We start from the raw sequence: 27,615 nt of genomic DNA, 5'->3' as shown, positions 1-27,615 counted from the left end.
AAATAAAAATTTAATAAATATATAAAATACTATTTATTACTAATTTGAGGAGTTTATATTACAAAAATTACTTTTTTATTTTATGTACTCGTATACCCACTTAAGAATAATATTAAAAGTGGCAACTCCGTATTTGGAAAAACGTCAAAAATGGTCTGAGATTCGCTTTTCGCTGTAGTGTTTGATAAATTCACGTAAAAATAAATCATTAATATTTTTTTTCTTATATCGTGACATCAGCTACAGTGACGTTAAAACATCTTGGTGATCAGTGATTTTACTATTTAGTTTTGAGTGTTAAAATGACCTCTGTAGTTTGATGACATCTCATCGAAATTTCGCTTTGTGAGTATACCAAGGCACCGTGGTGGCCCATATCAAGGTTGGGCGGTGTTTATTCATCATTAATTAATGGAGCGGTGGGGTTTTCAACCAGGAAACGATGATATCACGGTCGGTGCTTTGAACTTTTATCTGCAACGAGGTAAAATCGTCTGCATTCTGCTGTGTAGGGCTTCTTTCGTGTTATTTTTAGCTCGTGCACTACGTAAATGTAAGAGCGTCTTGTGTTTGCGTTATAAAGATCCTTTTATTGTGAGTGTTGTTTCAGTTTGTTAGGGAGTTAAGTCAAAGTGTTAATCACTGTATGTGTGTGTATTGATTGATACTGACCTTCTTAAATTTAATTATACATTCGACTGTTCGACTTAGAAATAAAAGAGTCTTAATCATTAACATGTGTCAATGAAAATTAAATATCAATAATAATAAAAATATAATCATTATAAAAACAATACATATTGTAAAAATAATTATTTACACAGAGTATAAATAATATTCAAACAAATATTTTTTAGGCATTAAGTCCAGGAAATAATGATTAAAAGGCCATTTAAATATACTCAGAGGTCAAAACACTTTAATATCAATAAAAAGTTAGTTACAGTAAAATGACCTTAAACATACAAGTTCTGCAGAACTGAATAGTAATCATTACTATACACAACTTTCAAAGAATTGTTTAAATAAGGCTACATTTTTATAAAAACATATCTTAGTGTAATAAATGTATCTATCATATTTAGAAAGCCTCCAAAACATTTATCAATCAAACACAGTATTTTAAAAAAAAAAGTAAAATTACATATCTCATACTTCTATTATATTAAGAAATATATTATGTAAGATAAATTTATACATGTGGTAGGTGTATAGATTTGGATATTCATGAACAATATTTGCTTCTAAGCAGCAACTATTTTAAATACTATGACCTAATCATTCAAAAATTTCCCAACACTGTCATACTCCTTTTTCAAATGGTTTCTCTCCACTGTACTTAACTGTAAGTTTTAGATAGCACTCTACAGAATTATTTTGACTAGCTTTACACACACTTTCACTCATAATTTTACATTATGCATGGAATAATTAATAAAAATTAGAAGTAAAACAACTGTTACTAACTTAAATTGTTTATAAATTCATCATCAGTATTTCCATTTTCCCTTCAGTATGAGACGCTGAGTAGTTAAATATTTAGTGATACAAAATTCCATTAAAATCTGTCGAGTGGTTTTTCTGTTAACAGACAATCTTTCCTCTATTTCTGGAATAATTATTCCCGTTTTTTTTTCAGTAGACAGAAATAGCTCAGTCACTTTCTTACATTATGTATAAATATTATAGGTAATTATGTATATAAAAAAAAGTGTTTAAATAAATATTTAACAAAATTAACTGTATGTAGATACTTGTTGGATGAACTTAAGGTCAATATTTGTGATGTAAAAAATCTGAAATGTAAATTGCTAAAATAGAACTTGTTAGGCTTGAAATAGAGTTGTGATTATAATAACTTAATATTACCAATGATGTCATCAGGATAATGATATGGTGTGATATATTTTGAGTGGGAGTAGGAATGCAATGGATACTATTGTGTTTAAGTTTATAGATAAGTGGGAAAGTAAAGTATTACTTTGTATCCCACCACTGGACCAATGCCTTTTCTAATTAACATACATACACAGTAATGGAGAAGAATTTAAAGTATTTTATTTTTTAAATAAGTTGCTCGACTGATATTTAGTGGAAACACATCAATGTCAATTTGTTTGTCAAATTGTTTTGACTTTTGACAATTATTTTGATTTGCACTCCAGTAAGGAATGAATTATATATTCTTGAAATACAGTAGAGCTTCTTATATATATACATACATACTTGCTCATCATATAGGTGACGAGTTCATAAAACTTTTGGGTTAAGATCTCGAATGCCATTCGAGACCTTAACAAATACATAGTTATTTTCTTTCTCTGTCAAGGAATTCTCAGTAGCCAATAGAAAACCGAAATTTAAAAATGTCAACATTCTTATGGCAATATGTTTTTTATGCTGTGAGTGGACTATCTACCGTTGTCAGAATGAATTTTCATTGGTTTCGTTTTTATAAGAGAGGGAATAGAGAGTGAATCTGTGTTTGCACATATTTAAGCATTACAATCTTCTCTGCGTAAATTAGTCTCCCTAGAGACTGGCTGCTGTTTGTTTTATCGTTGATTTTTTTTCTTTCTCTTTTAAGATTGCTAAGGTTATCGAAGTACCTTCTTAATTCTACATGACATTAGTGTATACATTCCTCGTTATGAACGCACATATACGTTAATCGCATACCATTAAATTGACTTATGCTGTTTGGTATTATTCTTTATAGACATAGTTCAAGTAATAATGATGAAAATATTTTTCCATATTTATAACCAGTAAAAGTTGGGTTGATGTGAGGATTCTAACGATGGCGTATTGTATATCGATACATTCGATTTCGGTTAGGCATTTAAAAGTTATGGTGTGTTAGACTTAATAAATGAATGCTCAACATTCCACGCCTATTCTCAACATTAGACGCCTATTTAGAGGCAGTCATGTTATAAAAAAAAAATATTTAAATACTCCCAATCTAAGTTAGGCTAGTGGGATGTTACTAAGATTTCAGTTAAGTTTACATGCATCCCTAGTGAATGTTAAAACAACCGTCATTTTAACAATTTGCTACCCTAAGTTACCAGACTTACTTCTCGCTTTTGCTGAGTGTCTGGCCGGTTCTCGGTGGAATCTACTTTCCGGACCGATGGTAGATTTACATTTATCTACACTGTGAGCTTACTTGAATAAAGAATATTTCGATATTGTTTTGTTAAAAGCTATAATTGCTCAGCCACTCCAGACAAATTAACCGGTACGTAGATCACGCATATTGCAAGATATAAAAGGTCTTGACTAACATTACAAATGTAGGAAGTTGATGTCAGAAATCGATTTAATACTTCCAGTTAATCTGTTACATTATGTTGTAAAACTCAGTCGTAATATTTATTCCTAAACCACTAATACTATTAATAGAAATTATAGTATTAATGAATTATTGTTAAATTAAAATTAATCGTGTAAACAGGATAAAATGTAAATATTATACCTAATTGACAATTAAATAATGGTCACTTTATTTATCTAAATTATACTTCCGTTACAGAAGCAAGAAGATAATGCGCCGGCGCAGATAATCGCAAGTGCACAATAATATCAAATGTGAGTTCTATGATATTACTCAATTTTCTAAGTATAGAATAATAGAGTTAAGATAGCGTCGGGTCTGCTGATACGGTTCCGTATTTATTTTAATATTTGCGAATTTTACTAAATACATACAAAAATAAATAGATATAAATTACCTTGCAAGTAAATTTGTAGCGTTAAATATTGATCTATTGATTGTTTTAATATACGTATTTACAATTAACTGAATTTATGTAAAATTACTTTATTGTAATTTTCTAATCTAATAGAAAGTAATTTGATGTCATTTTAAATGTGTGCCAACCGTGTAATATGTAATATTCATTGCATTATTAAATGGGTGTTTTATCGAAATCAATTAGAATTTAGTCTCTTAATTTAAATATTAGTAAGTCCGATGTTAAGTATGTGCTAACGTCTAATTCTGTTTGCAATTAAATGGTATTTAAATGAGCGCGTCGCTTAAGATGAAAATATAATTTTTTAGTTTTTTTTTTTATTACAACGGAACTCTAAATATTTCGTAAGTATTTTTATATGGAATAGTCTTTTCGTTTTTAATAACTTCTTAGGTAGACTTTTTCTAATTGTAATATATTGTTATAACTATATCTATACATACATACATATAATAAAATTGGAGTGTCTGCTTGTAATATTAAAACAACCGTTTTTTACTAAATGCATATTATGTATGTATACACAGTACATATACCAAATTAACATTTTTTAAAATTTTTGTCTGTCTGTCTCTGGAACGGCTGGACCGATATTGACAGGACTTTCACTGGCAGATAGCTGATGTAATAAGGAGTAACTTTGATGTTAAATTCGATGTGAAGTCGCGAGTATAGCTAGTGATATGATAATGTGAATGTTGTTTTATTTTATACTATTACCATTGGCATTAAGGAAACGAAAAAGAAGGGGGATAAAAAATAATAGCTTATATTCATCTACGGAAAGTTCGTCCGATACGTTCTGTAGTTTTCAAGTGGTCGACGTACAAAGTAATAAATCAGTAGGTAAAATAATAACTCGACAGATGATTGCACTTTAAAATGCGTGTTTCTTTATTTTATACCGATATGAACAATTAAATTATTAGCAGTTAGTATTTAATATAATCATATAAATAATTCAGTTTGTGAATAGTTCTGATGATTTAAAACAAATGTTTACGCGCCTGGATGCAGATTGCACCGTGCCGGGTTCGTAACCCGGGTAGGGCCATAAAAGTAACTGGTTTGTTCCGTTTGAGAAATTCGCAGTAGCTCGGTGTCTGGAAAATGGTTTTTACATTACAAATCGGAAATAATGTTAGCTCGTTGGACCCGCTTCTAAATTCTCATGTCGTATTTGCACTCCCGTTGAATTATGAGAATGTTAGAATAGAGATTGGACCTGTTTGTATACATCTTTAATAATCTACACTAATATTATAAATGCGAAAGAAACTTAGAGCCGAGATGGCCCAGTGGTTAGAACGCGTGCATCTTAACCGATGATTTCGGGTTCAAACCCAGGCAAACACCGCTGAATTTTCATGTGCTTAATTTGTGTTTAAAATTCATCTTTTGCTCGGCGGTGAAGGAAAACATCGTGAGGAAACCTGGATGTGTCTAATTTTAATGAAATTCTGCCACATGTGTTTTCCACCAACCCGCGTTGGAGAAGCGTGGTGTAATATGCTCCAAACCTACTCCTCAAAGGGAGAGGAGGCCTTAGCCCAGCAGTGGGAAATTTACAGGCTGCTAATGTAAAAAAAAAAAATGAAAGAGACTCTGTGTGTCTGTCTGTTGCTCTTTCCTGTACAAATCACTGGATCGAATTTGGGGAAATGGAACTCCAAGGAACATAGGCTACTTTTTATGCCTAAAAACGACAAATCTCTAATACGCGAGTGATTCCGCGGTCTACAACTAGTTCACTATATAATCTCCTGCGCAGTTGGCTAGTCTCCGTTTAGAATGTCTGCTGTGACCGAAATCGGTCGGAATTACGTCATCATCATCTTTAGTCATGTATTTTACTCATATTTTTTTAAAGATTTTTAATAACTATGTATAGACTATATACTAAGGATAAACACGATTAATTAAAATACATATTTCAAAGCAAATAAAGACAATAGTACCCGTATTACGCAGATACTTGGCGAAGTAAACAAATATTATGTGTCGGGTCAAAAGGTTAATAATTCCAATCAAATAAAGCGAAAACGTTCTCAGAATATTTATATTTAAACTTTAAAGTTCGGAGTAATCTTTACCTTTCAAGAAAGCTTGTAGCTCATTCCACCGCGTAGGTCCAATGCGGGTTGATGCCGGACCCATGCTGGTTTCCTTACAATGTTCTCCTTCACCGCAGCGGATAAGATGAAATAAGTGGTGCTCGCTCGATTTAGAACCCACAATCATCAATTAGGATTCAAGTATTCTGGGCCATCTAATCTCAAGATTTTCAAACTTTCTCGCTCAAAATCTATGAATCTAAAGTCTAAGTCACTGAAGAAACTATATATTTGTGGGTGACGTAAGCATGTCATTACGTATCGTATATAAAGCGCAATAATTTGCAACACAGTTATCGATTAGTCACAAAATAACCGTTCAATTTTAACGTTATGCTAAACCGCTATCAGCGGTCTAAACGAAATATAACTGTTTGTAAGAGTTCATACACTTTTGATGATAAAGTTCTTTCCTAAAATTCATGCGTATTTTGAGGACGATAATTTTTTTAAAATTTATTACGTCATTAAACTTAATAGTAGATAAAGAACTGCATTTTTTATCTCAGCCGTGTTCAAGTGAGGCGCAAAAAATCAATTAGATTCTTGGCCAATATCCCATTCTGTAAAATGAGTTAAACTCTCGTAGAGTTAAATCCACCGTCTTTAATTGGAGCAACCTAGTGATATAAAATCCAAGCCTTCTCAAGTAGATGATGCTCTATTTTTTAATATTAATAGTCTAAATGAGGGTCATGTTAATTTTGAAATTAGTGATTAATGAAAATGAGATTTAATGTCTGTAAGGAAGACAAAAACATAGATCAATTTGCTGTTCGGTACATGTGCAAAAAGGGGGGAAGTAAAAGGCCTAAAGACTTAAAATCAAGGGAAAAGGGCAAACGAATGACGTTGACTGTGTGTACTTAAATTTCAAAGTCAACTTGAGAATATAAAAAGCTTTTCATAAAAAAAAAACAAAAGGTTTTGACTGCGGTTGTGTGAATATTTAACTTTGACCTTGTTGGACTGAAATACTTCAACAATGTTTACCGCAATTTATCTCGAGGGTCATTGACCTAAATACCGTCTACGAGATGCATCTCGTGGTACAATGTTTATTGAATTGGTTCAAGCTATCATGTGTAATTAATGAGTCGTTTTCTTTAATGCCTATCTGAAAACACTACTAAATTACATTAAACTTATAATAGAGGATCGCGTTTTGGAGGTTTTAGTATATTTGTATAATATACTATGTATGTAGCTGCGCTTCGCAGATTCACGCGCTTTAAATTTAGACTAATGACGTGAAAGCGTGAATTTCATGTTCTTGTCTAAATAAAGCCGTTTTAAATAATGAAAAATGTTTTAGTAATGTTAGCTTTGTTTAAAGTAAAGTAACAACACCTTTCATGTCCAACTACTCAACAAATGCATCTCGTCTAAGAAGAGGGTTTATACCACACTGCTCCACAGCGGCTCGACAAACAAACTTGACAGTTTTTTTTATCTTTTACAAAAAAGTTTCCTAAAGATGGCTTCCACAATTCACGACTAAGATTAATATGTTTTAGCCATGTTCTGTCTTGACTCCGTTTATATTCTTAGATGTTATCAATTCGTTATTAACTTATATATAATAAGTATGTACATATGTTAGTATAGATCAACGTAAACTTGTAAGGGCCATTAGCTAGACCGATTATGCACGGTGCGTTCAATTTATGCTACTTTTATAAAAGCGAAAGTAACTCTGTCTGTTAACTCCTAAATCGCTGAACCGATTCAGATGAAAATTTCCTATGGAGATAGTTTGAGTCCCGGGGAAGGATAAATGTTACCTTTGAAACGGTCCTATAGGTAAAGTTTTATAAATTTCGGACGGGTTTACTATAAAACGCGTTGTATTTCGATAGTTATATAATATTTTAGGTTCGTTTAATGTTTATAATTAATTGTTCCGTTATAATAAAAACTATAAGCGCCGTTGATAATATTTCAACAGTTTAAAATTTTGATTAAATATAAAATAACGCTCTCTACAATAATCCGGTAACATATTTATATATCTAAGACCTTAACTGGCTTGGTTGACGTAAAATATTTGTTCTATCATAAACATGTAGTTTCAAGGTTTAACTTTGTAGTTATCTGAGGAGTATATAATATACTTATATATATATTTTTAGTACTTATGTACCTTTATACCCAGCTATATATACGGGAGACAGATTTCTGTCGTCTTATCGTTTTATGGCGGTTTGTCGTGTATTTGTTTAAGAGCTGTGATGGCCCAGTGGTTAGAACGCGAGAATCTTTTCCTTACGATTACGGGTTAATTAAATCTTGAGCTAGCATGTGTCTAATTTCAATGCAATTCTGCTACATGTATATTCACCAATGCGCATTGGAGCAGCGTCGTGGAACTATCTCCAATCCTTCTCCTCAATTTTATCGTCGATTAACTTCAATTATATGTGTATAATTCTCAGATTAAATAAAAATGGCGTCGGTATGGAAGCGGCTGCAGCGGGTCAATAAACGCGCCGCCAAGTTCCAGTACACTGCCTCCTACCATCGCATTGACGTCGAACTTACGCCGAAATGGTAATGTCCTACGATTTATTAATACAACTATTGTATATTCAAATCAACTACCCGTATCGAATAGTACCGCAACGAATTTTAGGTACATATGGTTAAGGCAATTGAAGTTTACACAATATTTGAAGTACACGATGCACGATTACAGCCCACTGCGTTCTTTGGTATGCCTTGCCCTATTGGTTGCGGCGCATTTGATTCGAATCGTATTAATTTCCGTTTACTATTTAAAAGAAACGTATTAGAATATATTTTTTTCAACATAATTATATCTCATTAATAATGAAATAAAATAATATGAACTTATAGTGTACATTGTTTTTAAATAAATATTGTCTGTATTGTATTTAAAAAAAAAGAACATACAAATATCGTTACATAGAATGAGGTTGCATCATAATTTGTAATCCTAAATAGGCTTCGTAATGCGATGTTTACAGGAAGCCGAATAAATTAAGTATAGTATGGACTCGTCGATCGAGGCGCGTGATTACCGAGCCGCTAGAATGGGAACCGTCTCTCAAGGATCCTTTGAAGTAAGTACGAAATATTACTTTAAGTCACTGATAACATTTATCAGAATGACTTTTTTTTTTAATGAATAATTTAATCAAAAGATCTTAGTTCTAAATCCATGACTGATTTTTTTAAGCGAACTGGTGTTTGCTCTACTTGGTTCAGTTGTTAAAAATATTAACCAACTTTAGGAACTACGATGTCATTTTCATTGTGCCTGTACTTTTATTAATGCTAATTATATTTAGCTTCGTAGTTTTTCCGGGGGCCGTCGACTGAGGGCCCTAGTATAATTATTAACATTAATTGTTCGCAGAGGCTCAGTAATATTCACAGTTCCAGAGAATCAAACGGTGGCCGTGACGTTGTTCCGTGACTCGCGCACCAACGAGCTGGAGGACAAGGACTGGACCTTCGTTCTCGAGGATGTAAGTCGATACTAGTTTCAGTAGCTTAACTCTAAAGTAAAAATAATAAAGTATTTATTGTAAGTATTCATTTATATTAATTCCAAAGTAGTGATAAAAGTAGCTTAATATGTAAACTAAGTAAGGACCTAATACCCACCCCCCTCGGGACACCGTCGGTACAAATCTAGTCGCATATACGGCTGGTAAGATTTTTAAGATAAATTCCAGCCATTCCAGGCTCGATCGAAAGAAATAAATTTCACAGCTTTACTAAAATATGTGTACAATATGTAAATATGTGGTATTTTGAATCGATCGAAGAGCGTACTCACGAATAAATAACTCAATAGCTTCAAGTGAATCTATGTCCCGAAATACCCCACGAGTTAATGCGTGCCCGCAGGTGTCGCCGACGGGCAAGCGGCGGCGGCTGGCGGCCAGCGCGCTGAACCTGCGGCGCCACGCGTCGCTGGCGCCGGCGCAGCGCGCGCTGCGGCTGCCGCTCGAGCCCGTGTCGCGCAAGCTGCGCGCCGCGCGCCTGCACCTCACGCTGCACTGCGTGCTGCTGCGCGAGGGACAGGCCACGTGAGTGCGCGCCGCCCCGCGCCGCCGCCCCCGCGCCGCCGCCCGCTCCTCATGCGCCCCGTCTGCTTGCAGAGACGAGGACATGCAGTCGCTCGCGTCGCTGCTGTCGGTCAACAACAATTCCGATATCGCCGTGCTGGAAGACTTGGACGAGGACGATTATACTCTCTCCGACAATTCTACTAGACAGGTGACCGTTGATACTCTTCGGAGTTGTTCTGATTCGGTTGACAAATTATTAAAACTATGAATATATTTGTCGCTTTCCAGATGCTAGATCTCCGTCAACAGATGGAAGAAATGACGCAAAGTCTCACTAATAGTGACATAGCGGCGACTCCTAACAGCGTTCAGAGTCTTAACTTTGACAACTCCCGCACTCCGACCGCTCCCATGACTCCCGAGTCGACCACGCCCACGACTCCCGTGCCGCCGAAGGACGTCGAATTGGATTTGAAAATAAATGAAATATCGAATGTACCGAAATCGCGACCAGAATATCTCAGCAACCTAACGAAACTAGCTATGAAAAGTGAACTGCCAAAGTATACCTCGACACCAAAAATAATTCCAGAAAGGAACACTGAAGACATTAAAATTGATAATTTGAAAGGTGTAGTGTTTAAGCCCAAGACGATCGCGAAAAGAAACCTTAAACCGTTGGAGTTGAAGACAAATTTGAACAACATAAATTTGGACACGAACGACAACGAGAAGGAGGAGGACAGTGACAAGACTCCGGTAGCGGATGTCGACAAACTGCTCCCTCTGAAGGTTCTGGAAAAAGATAAAACTCCAGTAAGTCTGAAATGTTAATATTCATTGATAAGTGATTTTTTTCCGTACTAGTATAATTATTATACTTCATTTCTCTGTACTCGATCGCCGAACAGTAACCGTACTCCTCTCGACTTCCAGACGCTAAACGGCAAATCTGTCCAGGTGCAAGATCTGCTCGAGTGGTGCAGCGGCGTGACGCGCGAGTACCGCTCGTGCCCCGTCACCGACCTCACCACGAGCTTCCGCTCCGGGCTGGCCTTCTGCGCCATCATCCACCACTTTCGGCCCGAGCTGATGTGAGTGCGGCCCGCCTCGGCTGTGTTGTCAAAGTCAAATCGTTACCATTGCTTATTGATAGTCAATAATCTGCTGCTCGGGAAATAAACACCTCGGACTAAAACAAATTTAGATGTGATAGTCATTATTTTAATTTTTTTAAATTTACTTAACGTATCTTTTGGGCCCAGACTATAGACTGAACGAATAGTCCTCTTCTGCAATATATTTAATACAAATTTAAAAGTGTATCGGTTTTGACACATCTTATCTAACATAAGTGTGAGTAGGGAATCTTTTAATTTCCGAAATTAAAGAAGCAAATAATACTATCTCGTGTTAATTACTTAAACGAGGACAAGATGTGGCCCAAGAATAGATCCCCGAGGGACCCCTAGAAGCGTAACTGTATACTGTGAATACGTGGCGTAGTTAGCTAACGCGGTCGCGCGTGCCGCAGAGACTTCTCGGGGCTGCAGGCGGAGCGCGCGGAGAGCAACGTGCGCACGGCGCTGGACGCCAGCGCGCGCCTCGGCATCGCGCAGGTGCTCACCGTGGCCGACGTGTGCCGCCCGCCCGCGCCCGACCGCCTCGCCGTGAGTGCGCCGCCCTCAGCTGCTTTGCACTTTTCGTTTCGGTCTCGGACTCGACCGGGATCGCTAGTGCTAATGCCCTGTCCTACCCACTAAAACCATCCTCGGGTTTCCACCATGCCGCCGAGTGGTGAGGCCACGGGATCCCCAAGGGCATGCAACCGCGACCCCAGCAGCGGCAGCCGCCGTTAGGCGGCTGAATATTCATGGAAAGCGCGCCTAGTGCGCGCCTTCCCCCTCATCCTCCACTCGGGAATGTGGCGAACTCCCCCGAGTCCGCCACTGGAGGCTAGGCATCAACGAAGCTGACGCCCTGCGGCGGATAAGATGGTAGGCTCCGCCGCTAACCGCCGGTGTAAAACACCTGGGAGGCTCGAGTAGCGAGCCCTCCCACTCCCTCCTAGCCAACGAGGCCACTCACATGCTCCGCCCTGACGCCGATCAGGGACGTACCAGGAGCAGCCCCGCGGCATCCCTCTCGCCAGTCTTAGCCGTGGCCGACGAGCAAGCTCAAGCCGGCCCCGTTACCCAGGGTACACCACGAGGAGGTGACTGACATGTCCCCACACCTAACCTAACCTAACCCCTACAACCAGACCCTGGCTGCGCCCAGTAGATGTTTGTCATTAGTAGTTGAATGTAACTAAAATCAGAAATATGAAGAATCTGCCTTTCCGCTTCACGTGAATTGCTTCACGTATAATTAAATTATGTGAAATTCACTTTCAGATAATGACGTATCTGTTCCAATTACGAGCGTACTTCACAGGTAACGAGCTACAAGTGGAACAGCTCGGTGAGTCAAAATTTATATCTTACTGATATTTATTATTTAAAAAATCATAAAAATATTGTTATAAATGGCTCAGGTTACTAAGTAAATGTGCAAATTAAGGATCATTAATAACTAAACAATGAGGATTACATCTGTAAAGGTTGGTTTAGAAGACCAATATTTTCTCTGCATTTCAAATACTTATGTATTAACATTTTAAATATTTAGGTAACGATGAAACGGAGTCCTCATACATGGTGGGTCGTCACGACACGGACGAGTCCCTCCCCGCCGAGCTGTTCAGCCGAGAGGTCAGCACGAGGCGCTCCAGGAACATGGCGGATAAGCCGAGGCCCGTGTGAGTGATTTGAATTTATGAATTGACATTTTCATTATAGTAACAAATACTTTGTTACAAATAGAACTGATAGCTCTCATTTCTAACATAAAAACAAATTCAATATCTGTAGCGTTACCCCAAAATAATATGTCATACGGCATTATACTATGAAAATAACCAAAATACTTAGACAAGCCGTATAAACATCAATTAGTTGTCTCACTTTTCTAACCGCATATGGTGCGGAGCTGAGTCTTCCTGTACAAAACTAAATAATTTTGTAGTGAACTAATCGGGTATCTGTGATAATGCACTGCCTACATCGTCATAGTTAGTTTTCTTCCTGTCGAACTTAAACCAACAACACAATATTATAAATACGTTTAACGTAGAGAGTAAGATCATTTACATATACTAGAAATAGAAAAGAACCCAAAGTTGATCCTCGTGGGACACCTATTTTTAGCATAGATCCAGAAGAGTATTGTATTAATTAAAACTTGTTTGGATTCTTTGACTTAAGCTTGTTGCTGTTACGATTCAATTGGATCGCGTTTGATTAATGTTACTTTGCGTCCTTCCATCACACAATAGATACTTTTTACACTCAAGTACTAGATACAGTAGACACTTAAAACCCAAAAATGTTTGTCAGTTTTATAAATACTGAGTAAATATTCTCTGTGTTCGAGGTTGGACGACCTCCGTGGTCGAGTAGAGTGTACACCGGTACACCTATATTGTCTTGGGTCTGGGTGTTTGTGGTACCGTCGTTACTTCTGATTTTCCATAACACAAGTGCTTTAGCTACTTACATTGGGATCAGAGTAATGTATGTGATGTTGTCCAATATTTATTTATTCATTGTGTTTTAGTTCTTAATTATTCATTGGACTATTTTAGCCTAGTTAGGCCTAAAAATAGTATGTATATTATGTATTGACTGCTCTTCAGGTCTCAAGGGTCACAAGAGTCACCCGATAAGTCTCCGGCCATCAAGGAGGTTCGCGACATGCTGCTACAGTCCAAGAACCTGCTGGGGAAGATGCTGTCGCCGGCCAGGCCCACGACCAGGTGGTTCACGGAGGTAAGGACAGACCACCTAGCACTGTCTGGATTTCGTTTATGCACAAATGATTTTAATCCCTACTAGTATTATAAAATCAAATTTTTGTTTGTTTAGATTTATTGTATAGCTACGAGTGACATGTTAGGGAAAGAAACAAAAAATAAAAAAGTTACTAATGGATGGTACTCGCACGAGAAGTTTTACTAATTCAATCCAAACCACAGTTTTTAATTAGAGGCAAATAATTAAATACACTAAAATAATAATAAAAGTTTTTTTTATTTTTTTACCACTACTTACATAAGATAAGGCGTGAAGTTGTCTATTTCGAGCGATTTTGCACTCAATTGTCGGCTGGCGAGCAACTTCATGATGTAATAATCCTTCACATATATTGTTTTCAATAATACGTTGATTTCTCAATTAGATTGTGTATTGTTTTCCAGCCGATCCCAGCCCGACCTGAAAAGTTGATGACGCGTAAGGAGTTGACGGATCCTTTCGGCTCCGACGACGAAGACGAGTCGCCTCCGCTCAACATGAATGGCGGGACTGACGTCGGAAACGGAGCCATCGGTGAGAACTTGGTCAATTAAATCGTCTGCCGTGTCAATGACAGTTGCCGAATGAGGTTAAAAGTTTTGTAGTGAGCAAGCTTCTTCTGTCTGGCATTTATTAATCCCAGCCATTGCCAGGCTCTGCCTTCCGATTGAGTCTACTCCGCTTTGCACGGTCTTTACGTCATTCTGTGTCCAAGTCCACTGGCTCTCGTGTCCTGCTTCACGACATCCAGCCATCGCTTCCTTGGGTAGCAAACTTGTAGGTAGTTATTATTCAAACTACATACATAAATCGCTATTAAATATATTAATATAGGATTGATTTCATATTATATGAATCTTTTTAAAGTGGTTTTTTTAACTATTAATATTTAGTAGTCTTTTAATAGATATGTAATTGTTTATATAAAATTAGGTATTGTGGCGCTTTCCGAATATTCTTTACAATAGCAAAGGTTGCCTGGAAGACATCGCTGCATAATAAGACCGTCTGTTGCACCTCATGGAGCCTTATACATTTCTTAATTGATTGTTTACTTGTGTAAATATTTTATTATTAACCTGATTTACCGTACATCACTTGAATTATTTAAATGATGTACGCAGATATTGATGCTTTTTATTAACTAACACAGAAATACATTCTACAGTCAATCAAGAACAGAAACCGCAAATCGAACCAGCCGCAACCGACCCGCTGACTACCCTAACATCGGAGACGACCGTTGTCAACGGTGGTACCACCGACTCGCAGAAAGCCGTCGAGCTACCCAAACCCACTCCGGTGAGTCAAAAGTGAAGGCGTGCGTGTGGCTTTGTGTTCCATATTAGTGACGTTTCTGAGTTAGTGTGAGCGGGAGTAGGGGGGGGGAGATTTGAGGTTTGCGTTTCTAATTATCATATTTAAGCATAATAAAAGCATTTTTCTCATTTAAAAATATTTTGAAGATATAGTTACAGTTTTGTAGATGTCAGTAATAATAAAATCCATCCCCGTAGCCAGTCACTCGTTCGGCCAGAGGGAGCCCCACTAGTCGAAGGAAGAAATCCCATTACAGTACTCATTAATTTGACGCGTGTCCCAAAAGAAGTAGCGCTAAAACCGCTTCGCTCCCGCGGTGCGAACTCCGACCTCGTCGCGTGACTAACGCAGTGCTTGTGTGTGCGTGTGCTTGTGCGTGCGAGCAGCAGCTGCTGTCGCGGCACGACGAGCTGAAGGAGCGCGCGAGGCAGCTGCTGGAGGCCACGCGGCGCGAGGCGCGCGAGCGGGACGCGCCGCTCAGCCCCGGGAAGGTAGCGCCTCTCGCGTCGCCTGCATGCCCACGGTCACTGCGTGTCGCGCATCGACTCGCTTCAGCTTTTGTTTTTGGTTTTATCTTTTGAGACTTTCATTTTGAATATTTGTTTTTGCCGTCCGTACGACACGTACGGGCGGCCGTTACGATCGTATCAAATGCATACACTATTAAAGAAAAAATAATACATGCACTATTAAAAATTAAATATATACACTATTTAAGAGTTAACGTGCAATATAATTTTGTATCACCATTTTCTTTGAGAAGCCGTTTAAATAGAATTTAACAAGCTCTAGCACTCGGAGTTCCCACTGGCTCCGTACCGCGCCCCCCGGGCAGACAGTACGACGTGTGTGACGTGTGTGTGTGCGCAGGCGGAGGAGGAGCGGCAGGCCACGCTGCGCGAGCGCGCGCGCAGGCTCATCGCCGACGCGCGCGCCGGGCTCGTCAGGTGAGGCCGCCTCGCGGGCGTTAGTTCAAACATCTCATATATTTTTTAATTTCAATTTGCCATTTGAAGCGCACGGTCTAAACCGCCCAGCCGGGGGGCACTCCGGTGCGGCTCCGGCTGGCGTAGTCTGATTAGTGTTGTGTATCGGTGCCCCGAATAAAACGACCGCGGCTGCCCGCAGCCCCACGTCGCCGCTGTCGCCGTCCCGCGCGCGCGGCACGCTGGAGATCATCAGCAAGCAGTCCGTCATGGACGAGCTGGCTGCGGGTACGTACCTATGGTTCCTACTCGTTGTATACAAGTGAATAATTTACTTGTTGGTCAGACTTTGCGCGAGCCCACATATTTCGCTACCGAACAGCCATCCTTACTATTTTTCCATTCAAGTTTGAAGGTTGTGGGAGCCAGATATGACTGTATGCATAAGGGACACGACATCCTTGTTCCTAAGGTTATTGGCGCATTGATGTAAGGGGTTTTACAGTGCTAGTGTCTATGGAAGATCACCGTATACCATCAAGTAGCCCATTTATCAAATGACCTACCTATTTCAATAAAAAAAAAACAAATTAAAATTTGAAGACTAATTGCTAAATCTACTCTACTAAATGCTTCGGAATTGATAAAAAAATCTTTTTTTTTTGGCATTGGTTGTCGGACGAGCATAAGGGCCACCTGATGATAAGTGGTCACCATCGCCCATAGACAAAGGCGGTGTAAAAAATATTAACCATTCCTTACATCACCTATGCGCCACCAACCTCGGGAACTAAGATGTTATGTCCCTTGTGCCTGTGATTACACTGGCTCACTCACCCTTCTAACCGGAACACAACAATACAGAGTACTGTTATTTGGCGGTATATTATCTGATGAGTGGGTGGTACCTATCCAGACGGGCTTGCCCAAAGCCCTACCACCAAGTAAATGTGGTGATATTGTTGACATTAATCATTTCTGACTGGCTTTTTATAATTAATGAGATTAATATTCTAAAATTTATATTAAATATCTGAAATATAAATATATTATCTGGAAATTTCAATAAAGTTGTTAATGAAAATTCTCACGTTTTCAGCTGGAGTAGAACAGTTAGAAGGTTTGGTTTCAAGACCGGAGTCGATGCCTTCGAGTCCCGGCTCCAGGAAGAGCGCACCCAGTCCAGATAGATCAGGTTACTGTTATTATAATACATTTTGAACAATTTATAATATATATACTTGTTTGTAACTACTGAAATTATTTTATAAGTCTCTGGGTCGCTTCGCTGTAAAAGAGTTTCTATTTTTAATAATTAGAGCTATTAAATTGCATGTTAGTGTATAAAAATATCGCAGAATTCTACGCAGTTAAGTTTCACGTGATGTTTTTTAACCAGCGAGTATGACGTGAACATTAAAAGTTGACCTCATGAAACATAGTTAAGTTATACTAAATTTTGAATGAAGTAGTATTTCAGCCACCTATCATTATAGACACATTTCTGTCCATCACTTATCAAGATCTTTAAAAAAATATTTAGACTTTTGACTTTCGACTATAATATGTGCCTGGCAATATTATGAGTGTCATGCCGCCGCCCGCAGAGCGCGCGAGTTGCGAGAGCCGCTCGCCGACGGCGTCGCCGCTGGCCGAGCGGCTGTCTCCCGACGTCGACGCCGATCCCGACCACGTCAGTACACGCACTATTCTGTTTACACTTTTTCAAACATATAGTATACGCTATAAAGTATAATATTAATCATATGAACTTATATGAATTGTAACCCCTGTATTTGATAGGAGTCGGATTTGTCAAATTATTTCACATTTGACAAACAAAGAAAATTTCAACGAGGCGTTTGATAGGTTTAATCGTAGATCATGATGCCGAAAGTTGTCGAAAAATAAAATAAATGGGAATCTTCCATATTGGGTAACATACTTTACAGGTGCCCGAGTAGGAAGTAAACACTTCGATATCGTCAACAGTCTATACTAGGCAGGAGGGCCTCAAGGATCGCTTTTGTGTCCGCAGCCGCAGCCGGAGTCGGGCTCGTACCTGTCGGGCGAGCTGGCGGCGCTGGAGCGCGAGCAGAGCGCCGTCGACGAGCGAGCCGCCGCGCTCGAGAAGCAGCTGCGCCGCGTCATGGACGCCGCCGACGACACCGAGGTACTCCCCCGCCTAGGGCGCCGCGTCATGGACGCCGCCGACGACACCGAGGTACTCCCCCGCCTAGGGCGCCGCGTCACGGACGCCGCCGACGACACCGAGGTACTCCCCCGCCTAGGGCGCCGCGTCATGGACGCCGCCGACGACACCGAGGTACTCCCCCGCCTAGGGCTTCGCGCCCGAGAGGCAGCTGCGCCGCGTCATGGAAGCATTTAATTCAAGCTTATTGTGTAACGATTGTGTCGGTTATTTCTTTTTTTTAATTCAAATCGACTTAACCAATCAACAAGAGTAATTATTTTCATATTTAATGTAAAATATTATTCCAGTGAAACAATTATAAACATCCTTCGTGGAATTTTTGAGAAAATCGTACACATACTAACACGCAGGAAAATAGATACCGTTGTTTATTCGAAGTCGGTTTAAAATACTGTTAATAATAACAACATTTTCAGGTCAAAAGATCACACCTTTTCCTCGCATGTTTTCGAGCCCCCAGCAACCCGGTACCCCAGAACCTTTCCTTGTAGAATTACCTCCTATAGTCGATTCCAACGGCAGGAGGAGTAAGGATAATTGAACAACGATGACCCCGAATTGACGTGACGTCATTCAAATGATGTGAATTGTAATGTGGATTAATGTTGTTTAATAAAGATATATTTATAAAGGGCTGTTTGTAAAACATGATATAGCAAAGATATTAGTAAGTCGTATAGAATATGTATCTAGAGTTTGTTTACATTTACTCCTGCCGTTGAAATGTGTTATAGATATTTATCACTGTCATGCCTTCGTAGCTGCTAGTTACATTTTATAATTATTCGTATATAGTGTATAGTATAGCTGATCTTTTTTAAATTACGGTTAGGTAGTATGTTCTGTAGGTAATGCACATCATTAGCGTCGATGACCAAGTAATTTAAGACGTCACGCCCCTTGTTTCTTTACACTGGCTCACTCACCACAAGTATTGCAATTTGTTAAAAGACCAGCCTAACATTTGAATTAATTTTAATATAAGTTTGAAACTAGAAAATTAGCTGCTGATTTAATTAAACTAATTGTATGTATTAAATGTGTTTTTGTTTTCAGGAGGAGGATCGGTTGATGTCTCAGTGGTTCAACCTCGTCAACAAGAAGAATGCGCTGCTGAGGCGGCAGATGCAACTCAACATACTGTAAGCGGGACTTAATATTGACTATTATCTCACAAACGCAGCACGGCAGGTGGACTGGCAAACGGTCCATCCCCCGTCCACAATGCCTATACACTAAGAAATATTAACCATTCCATTCATACACTGGGCCACTCCCCTTTCAAACGGGAACACGAAAATACAAAGTTGTCTTCCCAGACGTGCTTGCAAAGAGAAGTAAATTTATTTAATAAAAAAATATAACTTTCAGCTCAGTATATAGTCAAAGCCAGACACGTCTTTGAAGTAATTTAATTATTTACTATTATTATTATTTATATCGCACTCGTTTTGGGGATTAGTCGTCAGGTTTTAGGTACATAAGTGGCCCTTAACCTTCTTAGGGTTCACCAAATACTAAAAAACATCAATTTTGGTTCAGTGGTTTCAGCGGGAAATATCAACAGACAGACGGAGTTACTTTCGCATTTATCATATTAGAACACATTAAATAAATAAAATGTGCAGTAAACTTCACATGAGGAGTAGTCACACAGGGGGAGTGTTGTGCTATTGTATCGTGTGAATATATGGTCGACCTACAAGAGGCGCGTGTTTCCAGCGAGCAAGAGGAGGACCTCAGCCGCCGCTGCGAGCTGCTGGCGCGGGAGCTGCGGCTGTCGCTGGGCGTTGAGGAGTGGAGGAAGACGCCCGGCCAGAAGAGGCGGGAGCGGCTGCTGCTGCAGGTACGGGTGCTCGGTGGCCGGGAGGGCTGCCGGGTGTCCCGGCGACCTATTAACACTGAATTTTGAACAGTTGGAAGTGTTATGCATGAGGCCACGTGGGCAAAAATATACATGAAAGCGAGCCTATAGAAATTGCTTCGACGCGGATCGAATGCAAATTAAACAAACCTTAGATTTGCGTACTCAAATCGAGTACCTAAAGCATTCGACATATGCAATACAAACAGTTGTTGAACAACACCATTTCACTTTAATTTTATTCTTCCAAAGTACCGACAGCAACTTTGCCGACATTCAAAAAATACAAATTATTTTAGGTCTCTTCCAAAAATAACATGGTAATTCAAGGTTATCTAATATTTAATACATTTTGATTTTCATCAGGAGCTGCTCTCGGCTGTCAACGAAAGAGATAGACTCGTTCAAGAAATGGACGAACAGGAAAAGGCGTAAGTATAACAATGCTATTATGTAATAAATGCTAGCAGCGAATCAGTTATATAATAATATATTATTATTTTTAATAGAAAGTTTTGTAGTGCAGCCCCCGGTTGATTTAAAACTTAAAAATGTATTCATATTGTTCACATTTTTTCTTCTGACCGTAGCGCGTGTGGTAGAGATTTAAGTAGAGCATTAGTTTGGCGGCTATTTTCTTTGACTACCGAGAACAACCGGCAGGAAAATCCGTAGTTATTCTTTTTTAACATTGAAAATATAATGTCAATCAAATACACTTATTCTCTTTTGATTAATTTCTGCCTGAAAGTCAGCACGTACTCCACGCTTTTTTATATATAATATTTATATTTTTAATTTTATCATATAATATATATATTTTTTAATTTTATATATATAATCTTGTGGTATGTCATTCTTACTCAGAGGAGCCAATAATATTAAACAAAATAAAATGGAATAAACTAAAAATATCATTGTACGTTTCACAGGATAGCGGAAGATGATGAAATCCAGCGTAACTTATCAAACGTCGAGATACAAAGGAAAAACAACTGTATACTGCAGTGAATACGGACTGATATACTTCACAGCGCTTACTCAATACAGCTTGAACATTACGGGAACTACGTAACCATAACGTCACGTGACATCGGCTGATGGTCCATTAGGTCTTAAAACTATATTTTCATATCATTCTATATGTTTTGTCTCTCTCGCACACCTATTAAAGAGCGAGACGGCATGCGTTTTTTAAACTATAACATAACGGCCTTACTGTTGTAAGACAGAAAATACTCATAATATTGTTTCCTATAATAATATTTAAATATTTAAGACTTAGGAATACGGAATAATCCCAGTCGCTCTAACACGGTCCTTATGCTGTACGACATATAGATGAAATTTGAATACGATGTATTGTTGGCTTCTAGTACAAGTAATGTTGGGTCTAAATGGAGATCGATTTAAATAAAATCAAATAAAATTATTCAACTTAATTACAAATTTATTTATTAATTTATTGTCTGGTTTGAAGTTATGAGGCTAGAACAAAAGGTATTTTAATGAAATGTGATAATTACATTTATTAAATTAAAATTATGTTTGAATATATTACCGTTGTCACGTAGATCCAACTGACGCGAGCTTTTTTTAGTATTTTTTTGTTATTCACCAAAGATTCCCCACAAATTTACCCCTCTTGTCAAATTCTATTATTTAACACTACAAATACCAACATTTTAAAGTATTCAATCAATTATTTAGAAGGTGTGTTACAATACTAATGTATTTACTTTCACTAATTAATTATATAATACAATGCTTGTATTTAAAAAAAAAATGCTATACAAATTTTGATGAGACTTTTTTTTTGATACAATCGTTATAGTGAGTTTTTGGTTTCGATAAAACTACATATATAATTAAATTAAACTACTTTTGTTTTGAAATAAAAAAATTACACTGTTTTTAACTTAAAATATTTCTCGTAACCGCTCGGCTCGGTTCAGTCGATAGACCGCGTGAATTCTAATTGAAGGTCGCGGGTTCACTAAGTTTTTTATTAGTGACGGAATAAATTTCCCCCGACGCACTTTCTCCGTTTAAAGTGGAACCGGTCTCAGTCAACCATCATACATATTTACCGTAAGTTGCTCCGTGTCAAGAGGCATATTAAATAATAGAATTTGATCCTTACAGTCGACTCCGTGGTGATAATCGAGTACAATGCCGTAGATTAATTTTTTTATGTACAAAAAGATATTTTTTTACTTAGATTGTAAACGGAGCGAAATTTCGTTTAAATGAAATGTAAATAATAGTCATGTTTTAGGTTTTAATTTTTATTATTATTATTTATATCAGTTAGGTTAAATTCTTGCCGCGACACGACACGTATCCGTTCTTCGTTCGACGTACATATATTCAGTGACAATTTATATAATATTAACGCATTAAATACAAAATTAATTGAAATAAAATTGTACTGATTATCGTTTTAACTACATTCGTTTATATAGAAATTGTAGGATATTTTTTTATTTATATAATTCGCTTCACGGTGAACATGGGTGCTGGAACGTGACCCGCAAACGATGTGCAATGTTTTTGTGTGTAATTATTGAGTACACGATCCGTCTGGCGTTAGGGAAATGAATACAGAGAGAACTGTATGAAATAATATTTTTTGTATTTAAATGTTTTATGTTTTCGCCTTATTTTTACTAGCAATGAAATTATCAGCGATGGTATATTTTTAATTCTACGCTTGGATACTTACTGTATGTACATACGTAGAAATAGTTTTAGCGTGTTTTTACTATTACGTATGTCGGATTAGATGTTTTATTTTTGTTTAGTACCATTATATATGTCAGACGACAACAAACTAATGAACAACAAATATTGTTGTGATAAACAGCACACGTATGACATGATATGATTGTTGTTACGTAGATATACGTAACATTATATAATGTTTTTGTATTTATATATGAGAACTCATTTTTGTTGTGACGATACGACATACAAAATAAAAACGAAATGTCATTCATAGGTTTGGCTTCAACATATCTGTACTAGTATTTGATAACTTGCTTAATAATAAGTAGTTATGATTTTTTTTTAACTATTTTTACATACAACTATTTTGTATAACTATAGAAATACCTGTGTAAGGTAAATAGGATCTCAGTCCAATCCCATAAATAACCGACAGCAAAAAAAGTGTAATATGTTAAGTCTTGTGAAATTATAGATTGTGTAAAACGAATTAGCGACATTATTGTAATTTTTATTTGGAAATCGAACTAGTAAAGCAGAGCAATGTCCGTTTAAATATATTTTATTTTGTAGATTGTAATTCCGAATATACTTATAAATGGTGCAGAGGTTTCAATACTCATAATTGAAAGAGATATTAGGTTAATACAACGTGATATTTTTCAAAATATGATGGTATATATACTATTTCAAATGAATGTATTTGATATAATGGAATTTAAATAACATTTGATTTTTAAGACCTTAACCGAAGCCCCGCTTAACTAATTCGAGATTGTTAAAGCAAATGAGTCCTATCAGTTGATCTGACGTTGGTCATTATCAAAACTCGGCTATACTTTGAGTTGGAGTATTGAAGTTTCGACCTGCTTGTAGTCTCACGGTAGAACTCGATAATCGATGGTTTGTATTCACTCTGTATCCTATCGCTATTTATTGTAACTATAACGACTATGATAAAATAAAGTGACATTGTAAAATATATCTCGTCTTTATTTGACATTTATAAATACCTAACTGAACTAACTTACACAAATCATCTCCCCTATTAAAAAATCGTTCCCTGGGACTAGGGTGTAGAATGTAGGCTAAAGTACTTTTAAAAATGGTACGTTCTTATATTGGGTAACACAAATATCTATAACATAGATAGGATTGAATCATAGAGACCAAAAATAGAAATGTACATAAAAGTGCTCATTGTGGTACACCAATTTTAAGTAAAGATCCAGAACTTCCAGCTTTCGAAGCTTTCATTTTATTTAATTTGAGATAATTTGTTGAATTATTGCAAACTATAAACCAATGAGATTAAAAGCTTTGGTGTTTTTGCACAAATAGTGTTCTACAAGTTTAAGTTAAATCACAGAATATGTCCAATAGTCCAATATTTTAGTAATTTCTTACATGCCTCGTAAATAAATCTATGAAGTGCTTTTCTAACATTTTTCACTCTGAATATTCATTTGCGTCTGTGGGCGGTTATTTTTACCATGAAGTATAAAATACCATATAATTAATCAAGTGATTATTATTCTACAATTAACAATTGGAGTTCTTGTGAGGTTGTTATGTAAGTAAAATGAAAGCAACCACGTGTAAAATGTTTATTGATTATTCGTTGTTACAAGCAACTTTAGGTATAACTTTAACTTAAATATACAATTAAATAAATTTGTAATATTATTTATAAATTGTACTGGAAGAACCCGGTTTGATTTTAAATAATATTGCTTCACAATTATTATAATAATAATTTCATCAACCTAATTCATAGATCATAACATGACAAGTCTAAAATTAATTAAAACAAACACAATGTATAAAATAATGAGTTTTATCACAATTTTGATGATTTCAATTATCATTATTAAATTATTTGGGAAAACTTCAAGTTTTTATTGATCTTCTTTTAAATTATTAACATAATTACAAGCGTTAGTGAGTGTAGTGGTCATATAAAATGGTTTAGTTTGGTAGTTTTTATTACATAAGTCTTAATTTTACATTATTACGTCATACTAATTTACATTTATATTAAACTTGTGGTCAAGGTCAATCGTGACCACTAAAAAAGTTTAAAGGAAGAAATAATTTTTTATTCACAGATTATTTAATATTCAAAACAATTTATTTTAATAACAAAAATAAACATAATATTAATACCAAATATTTCATAAACGATCAATTCCTCGAATATTTTACTACAATACCTTACTCACTATAGAAGCACTTGGGGCTTAATTTGATCGTGGCAACACTGCAAAATACAGGATATAAACCTGAATATTTCAATTCGTAGTTTAGTTAAAGTGTTGCCACTGTTATTCTAGTTCGCCTACTTTTATAAAAAAAGACCTTGGAACGGTCGGAAAACTTTATATGGAAGTAAAAAACCATGAATTTTCGTAGTTAAAAAACTTTCTGACCAGCAGAATCATATTGCAGCTAAATTTGAATTTTCCATAAACGTCACTTACATCGTGACTTCTACTAATACTTGGAAATACTGTACAATAACAAGAATAGGTCGCTGATTTTATATAAAAAATGTTTTACTATTTAATTATGTTTTATAAAGTAATCATTTAATTTTTATTTATATATTTTTTACAGCGCACTCCTAATATATTAACTTAGCCGATATTACTTAAAAAATTATTTATATTGTAAAAATTGACTTCACATATTTATTTTATTGCAATAATTAGAAATTGGAGTTAATACAGACTTTTATTGCTCAGTTGATAAAAAGAAAAATATTTATTTAACTTTTATGTTTGTGTTGCCCACACATATAATAAAAATATATATAAATAATAAGGTACGCATATATATATTCAGAGTATATGCATTATTGTACATTGTATATAATTTTATTTAATAACTATTTTACATCCATAAAAGCAAAATAAAGCATTATAATATAATTATGACGCAAGTGTCACTTCTACAGCCATTTTTAATAATTCTTTCTCAATTAACGCTTACGTCTCGTTTTTCAAAAACATTACGGTACATTTATTTTATAGAAAATCACGTAGATCGTTAAAATATAAGAGTTCAGGATACAGCTAAGAACTTTATGTAAGCATTTTAAATAAATATAGAATCAACTGTTTTCACATTCGAACAGCAGAGAAAATAGACAAATAACTTGTAGACGCTCTATCAGCACAGTGTAAGCAATTTATATAACGATTAGATCGACTCGTTGCGCAAACGTCTGCCTAAGCCGGGCGGCCTAGGCGCGGTGGTTGTTGTCGCTGACGGGCGGCGCCTCGGCCTCCTGTTCCGCCTCCGCCTTGAGCTTGCGGTATTTGCCTGCAATCGGGGAATCAGATATGTTTCATGTTCTATTGAAGCCCTGGCTTCCCTTTCTCCGACGCATACGGCGGCGGTGGCCGAGCTCCTCCTCTTTCATATTAATGTATGCATAAAACTTAAGTAATAACATAAGCTTTTCTCGAGTTCAATACTAAACTTATATTAAATAAATATTGTTAATCGATAAATTACTTTTCATAAATTAAGATCTATATATAGATCGAGATAGAAGCTATAATTAAATATGAAATGTATTTTTAGTCCATGAATCTCTTCTAGATTTAAATAAAAGATCTCATGTTTAGAAAACATTGCAACTCAAATCCTAATATAGCAACAATAGCAGTGACTCCGCACATCTCGTGCCTGTAACGCCACGTAACGCCACATAACTGAGTTGCGTGGCCAACGCAGTGGGCGGTCGCGTAATGCAAATACTCGTGCACAAGGTTGCTTACTTACAGCTAATCAAATGAAGCATTGCGTTGATTTTTGCCTATTTATCTACATGACATTTTTAAATGACTGACTGACATACAACGCAAAGCCTAAGCTGATGGTTCTTGCAGGGTGAAAAAAAACATAGCCAATAAATTTAATAAATCATTAATCTGACCCCCCCCCCCCCCGCCGTCAACAATTAGTCATCTGTTTATGAGTTAAAGTTTTAAATATTCCTATACTAAAATATATGAAATAATAATATAGAACCCGAGGAAATGAGAGGTGAAAAATTATAATGAGATAATGCCGGTTACCAAAAACTCTAATCTCTAATACTTAAGCAGAATCGGTCGGTATGTGGAAAATGTTTCCGACGGGGTATCTAGTTATCAAAATTATTGTAAGGATAATACTGACTAAAACTCTTATTTATTGTCTATGTCCAGTTATACCCATATACATATATATATTTTAGTGAGGTATATATTTTAATTACTTCGTATCGTTAAAAGCAATAATTTATCAAATATAAATAGTATGTGGTACTCACGCGAGGTCTTGACCATGATGACGCCCCACCACACAGACCAGCCCCACCCCACCAGGCAGAAGAGAACCGTGAACAGCTGCCCACACCCCACCAGCAGATTGATGACGAAAGATCCTGTAGGGGGACGGAATGAGACATTTTATACAGATATCTTAGTAAGACGTTTATCTTATTTAGTTAATCGTTTGTATCAGTACATCAACGATGTAAAACCAAACTTAAATATTGTATTACAATAAAAATGATTACTGTAATATTAATATTTATTTAAAGCTTTAAACTCGCCTATCCTGTGCTTGGCGCCGTCGTGCACGCCGAATCGGGGAATCCCAAAGCATAAACAAAACATGCCACTGAAGATTGTGCCTGAAAAACGTCATATTACATTTTATATAAACAAATTTATAAAAAAAACATATTTTTTTAAATAGCTA

General features: G+C 36.7%; 2 protein-coding genes across 8 annotated transcripts in view; one reads left to right on the top strand and one right to left on the bottom strand.

Annotated features, from left to right (window-relative positions):
* The first annotated feature begins 158 nt into the window (after window positions 1–158).
* LOC125073976 (EH domain-binding protein 1) lies at window positions 159–23,842 on the top strand. Of its 7 annotated transcripts, none has more exons than XM_047685119.1 (25): window positions 159–345; window positions 3,539–3,594; window positions 8,311–8,425; window positions 8,863–8,958; window positions 9,255–9,366; window positions 9,752–9,933; window positions 10,006–10,123; window positions 10,204–10,731; window positions 10,876–11,009; window positions 11,450–11,585; window positions 12,312–12,378; window positions 12,586–12,715; window positions 13,652–13,784; window positions 14,213–14,342; window positions 14,977–15,110; window positions 15,515–15,619; window positions 15,999–16,075; window positions 16,257–16,342; window positions 17,154–17,249; window positions 17,662–17,747; window positions 18,093–18,227; window positions 19,326–19,411; window positions 19,992–20,115; window positions 20,500–20,564; window positions 21,066–23,842. In XM_047685119.1, exons 3-25 carry the CDS (start codon window positions 8,322–8,324, stop codon window positions 21,142–21,144), a joined length of 2,943 nt encoding a protein of 980 aa, XP_047541075.1. In that variant the 5' UTR covers window positions 159–345; window positions 3,539–3,594; window positions 8,311–8,321; the 3' UTR covers window positions 21,145–23,842. The 7 variants fall into 7 exon arrangements, with proteins under 7 accessions (XP_047541075.1, XP_047541073.1, XP_047541072.1 ...); XM_047685117.1 differs by having other exon boundaries at window positions 14,962–15,110; XM_047685116.1 differs by having other exon boundaries at window positions 10,852–11,009.
* Window positions 23,843–25,602: 1,760 nt separating this feature from the next.
* LOC125074068 (protein stum-like) overlaps window positions 25,603–27,615 on the bottom strand; it is a 40,105-nt gene continuing 38,092 nt past the window's right edge. Inside the window, exons 8-10 of the mRNA XM_047685292.1 lie at window positions 27,467–27,547; window positions 27,182–27,295; window positions 25,603–26,184 (exon numbers count right to left, since the gene is read on the bottom strand). Of these exons, the coding sequence (XP_047541248.1) occupies window positions 26,105–26,184; window positions 27,182–27,295; window positions 27,467–27,547 (275 nt within the window). The 3' untranslated portion in view covers window positions 25,603–26,104. The remainder of the gene's footprint in view (window positions 26,185–27,181; window positions 27,296–27,466; window positions 27,548–27,615) is intronic.

Source organism: Vanessa atalanta, chromosome 26 (assembly GCF_905147765.1).
Source record: "Vanessa atalanta chromosome 26, ilVanAtal1.2, whole genome shotgun sequence".
Taxonomy (NCBI): Eukaryota; Metazoa; Arthropoda; class Insecta; order Lepidoptera; family Nymphalidae; genus Vanessa; species Vanessa atalanta.
The sequence above is the reverse complement of the archived record's forward strand: the minus strand, read 5'-3'. Positions and strand labels throughout refer to the sequence as shown.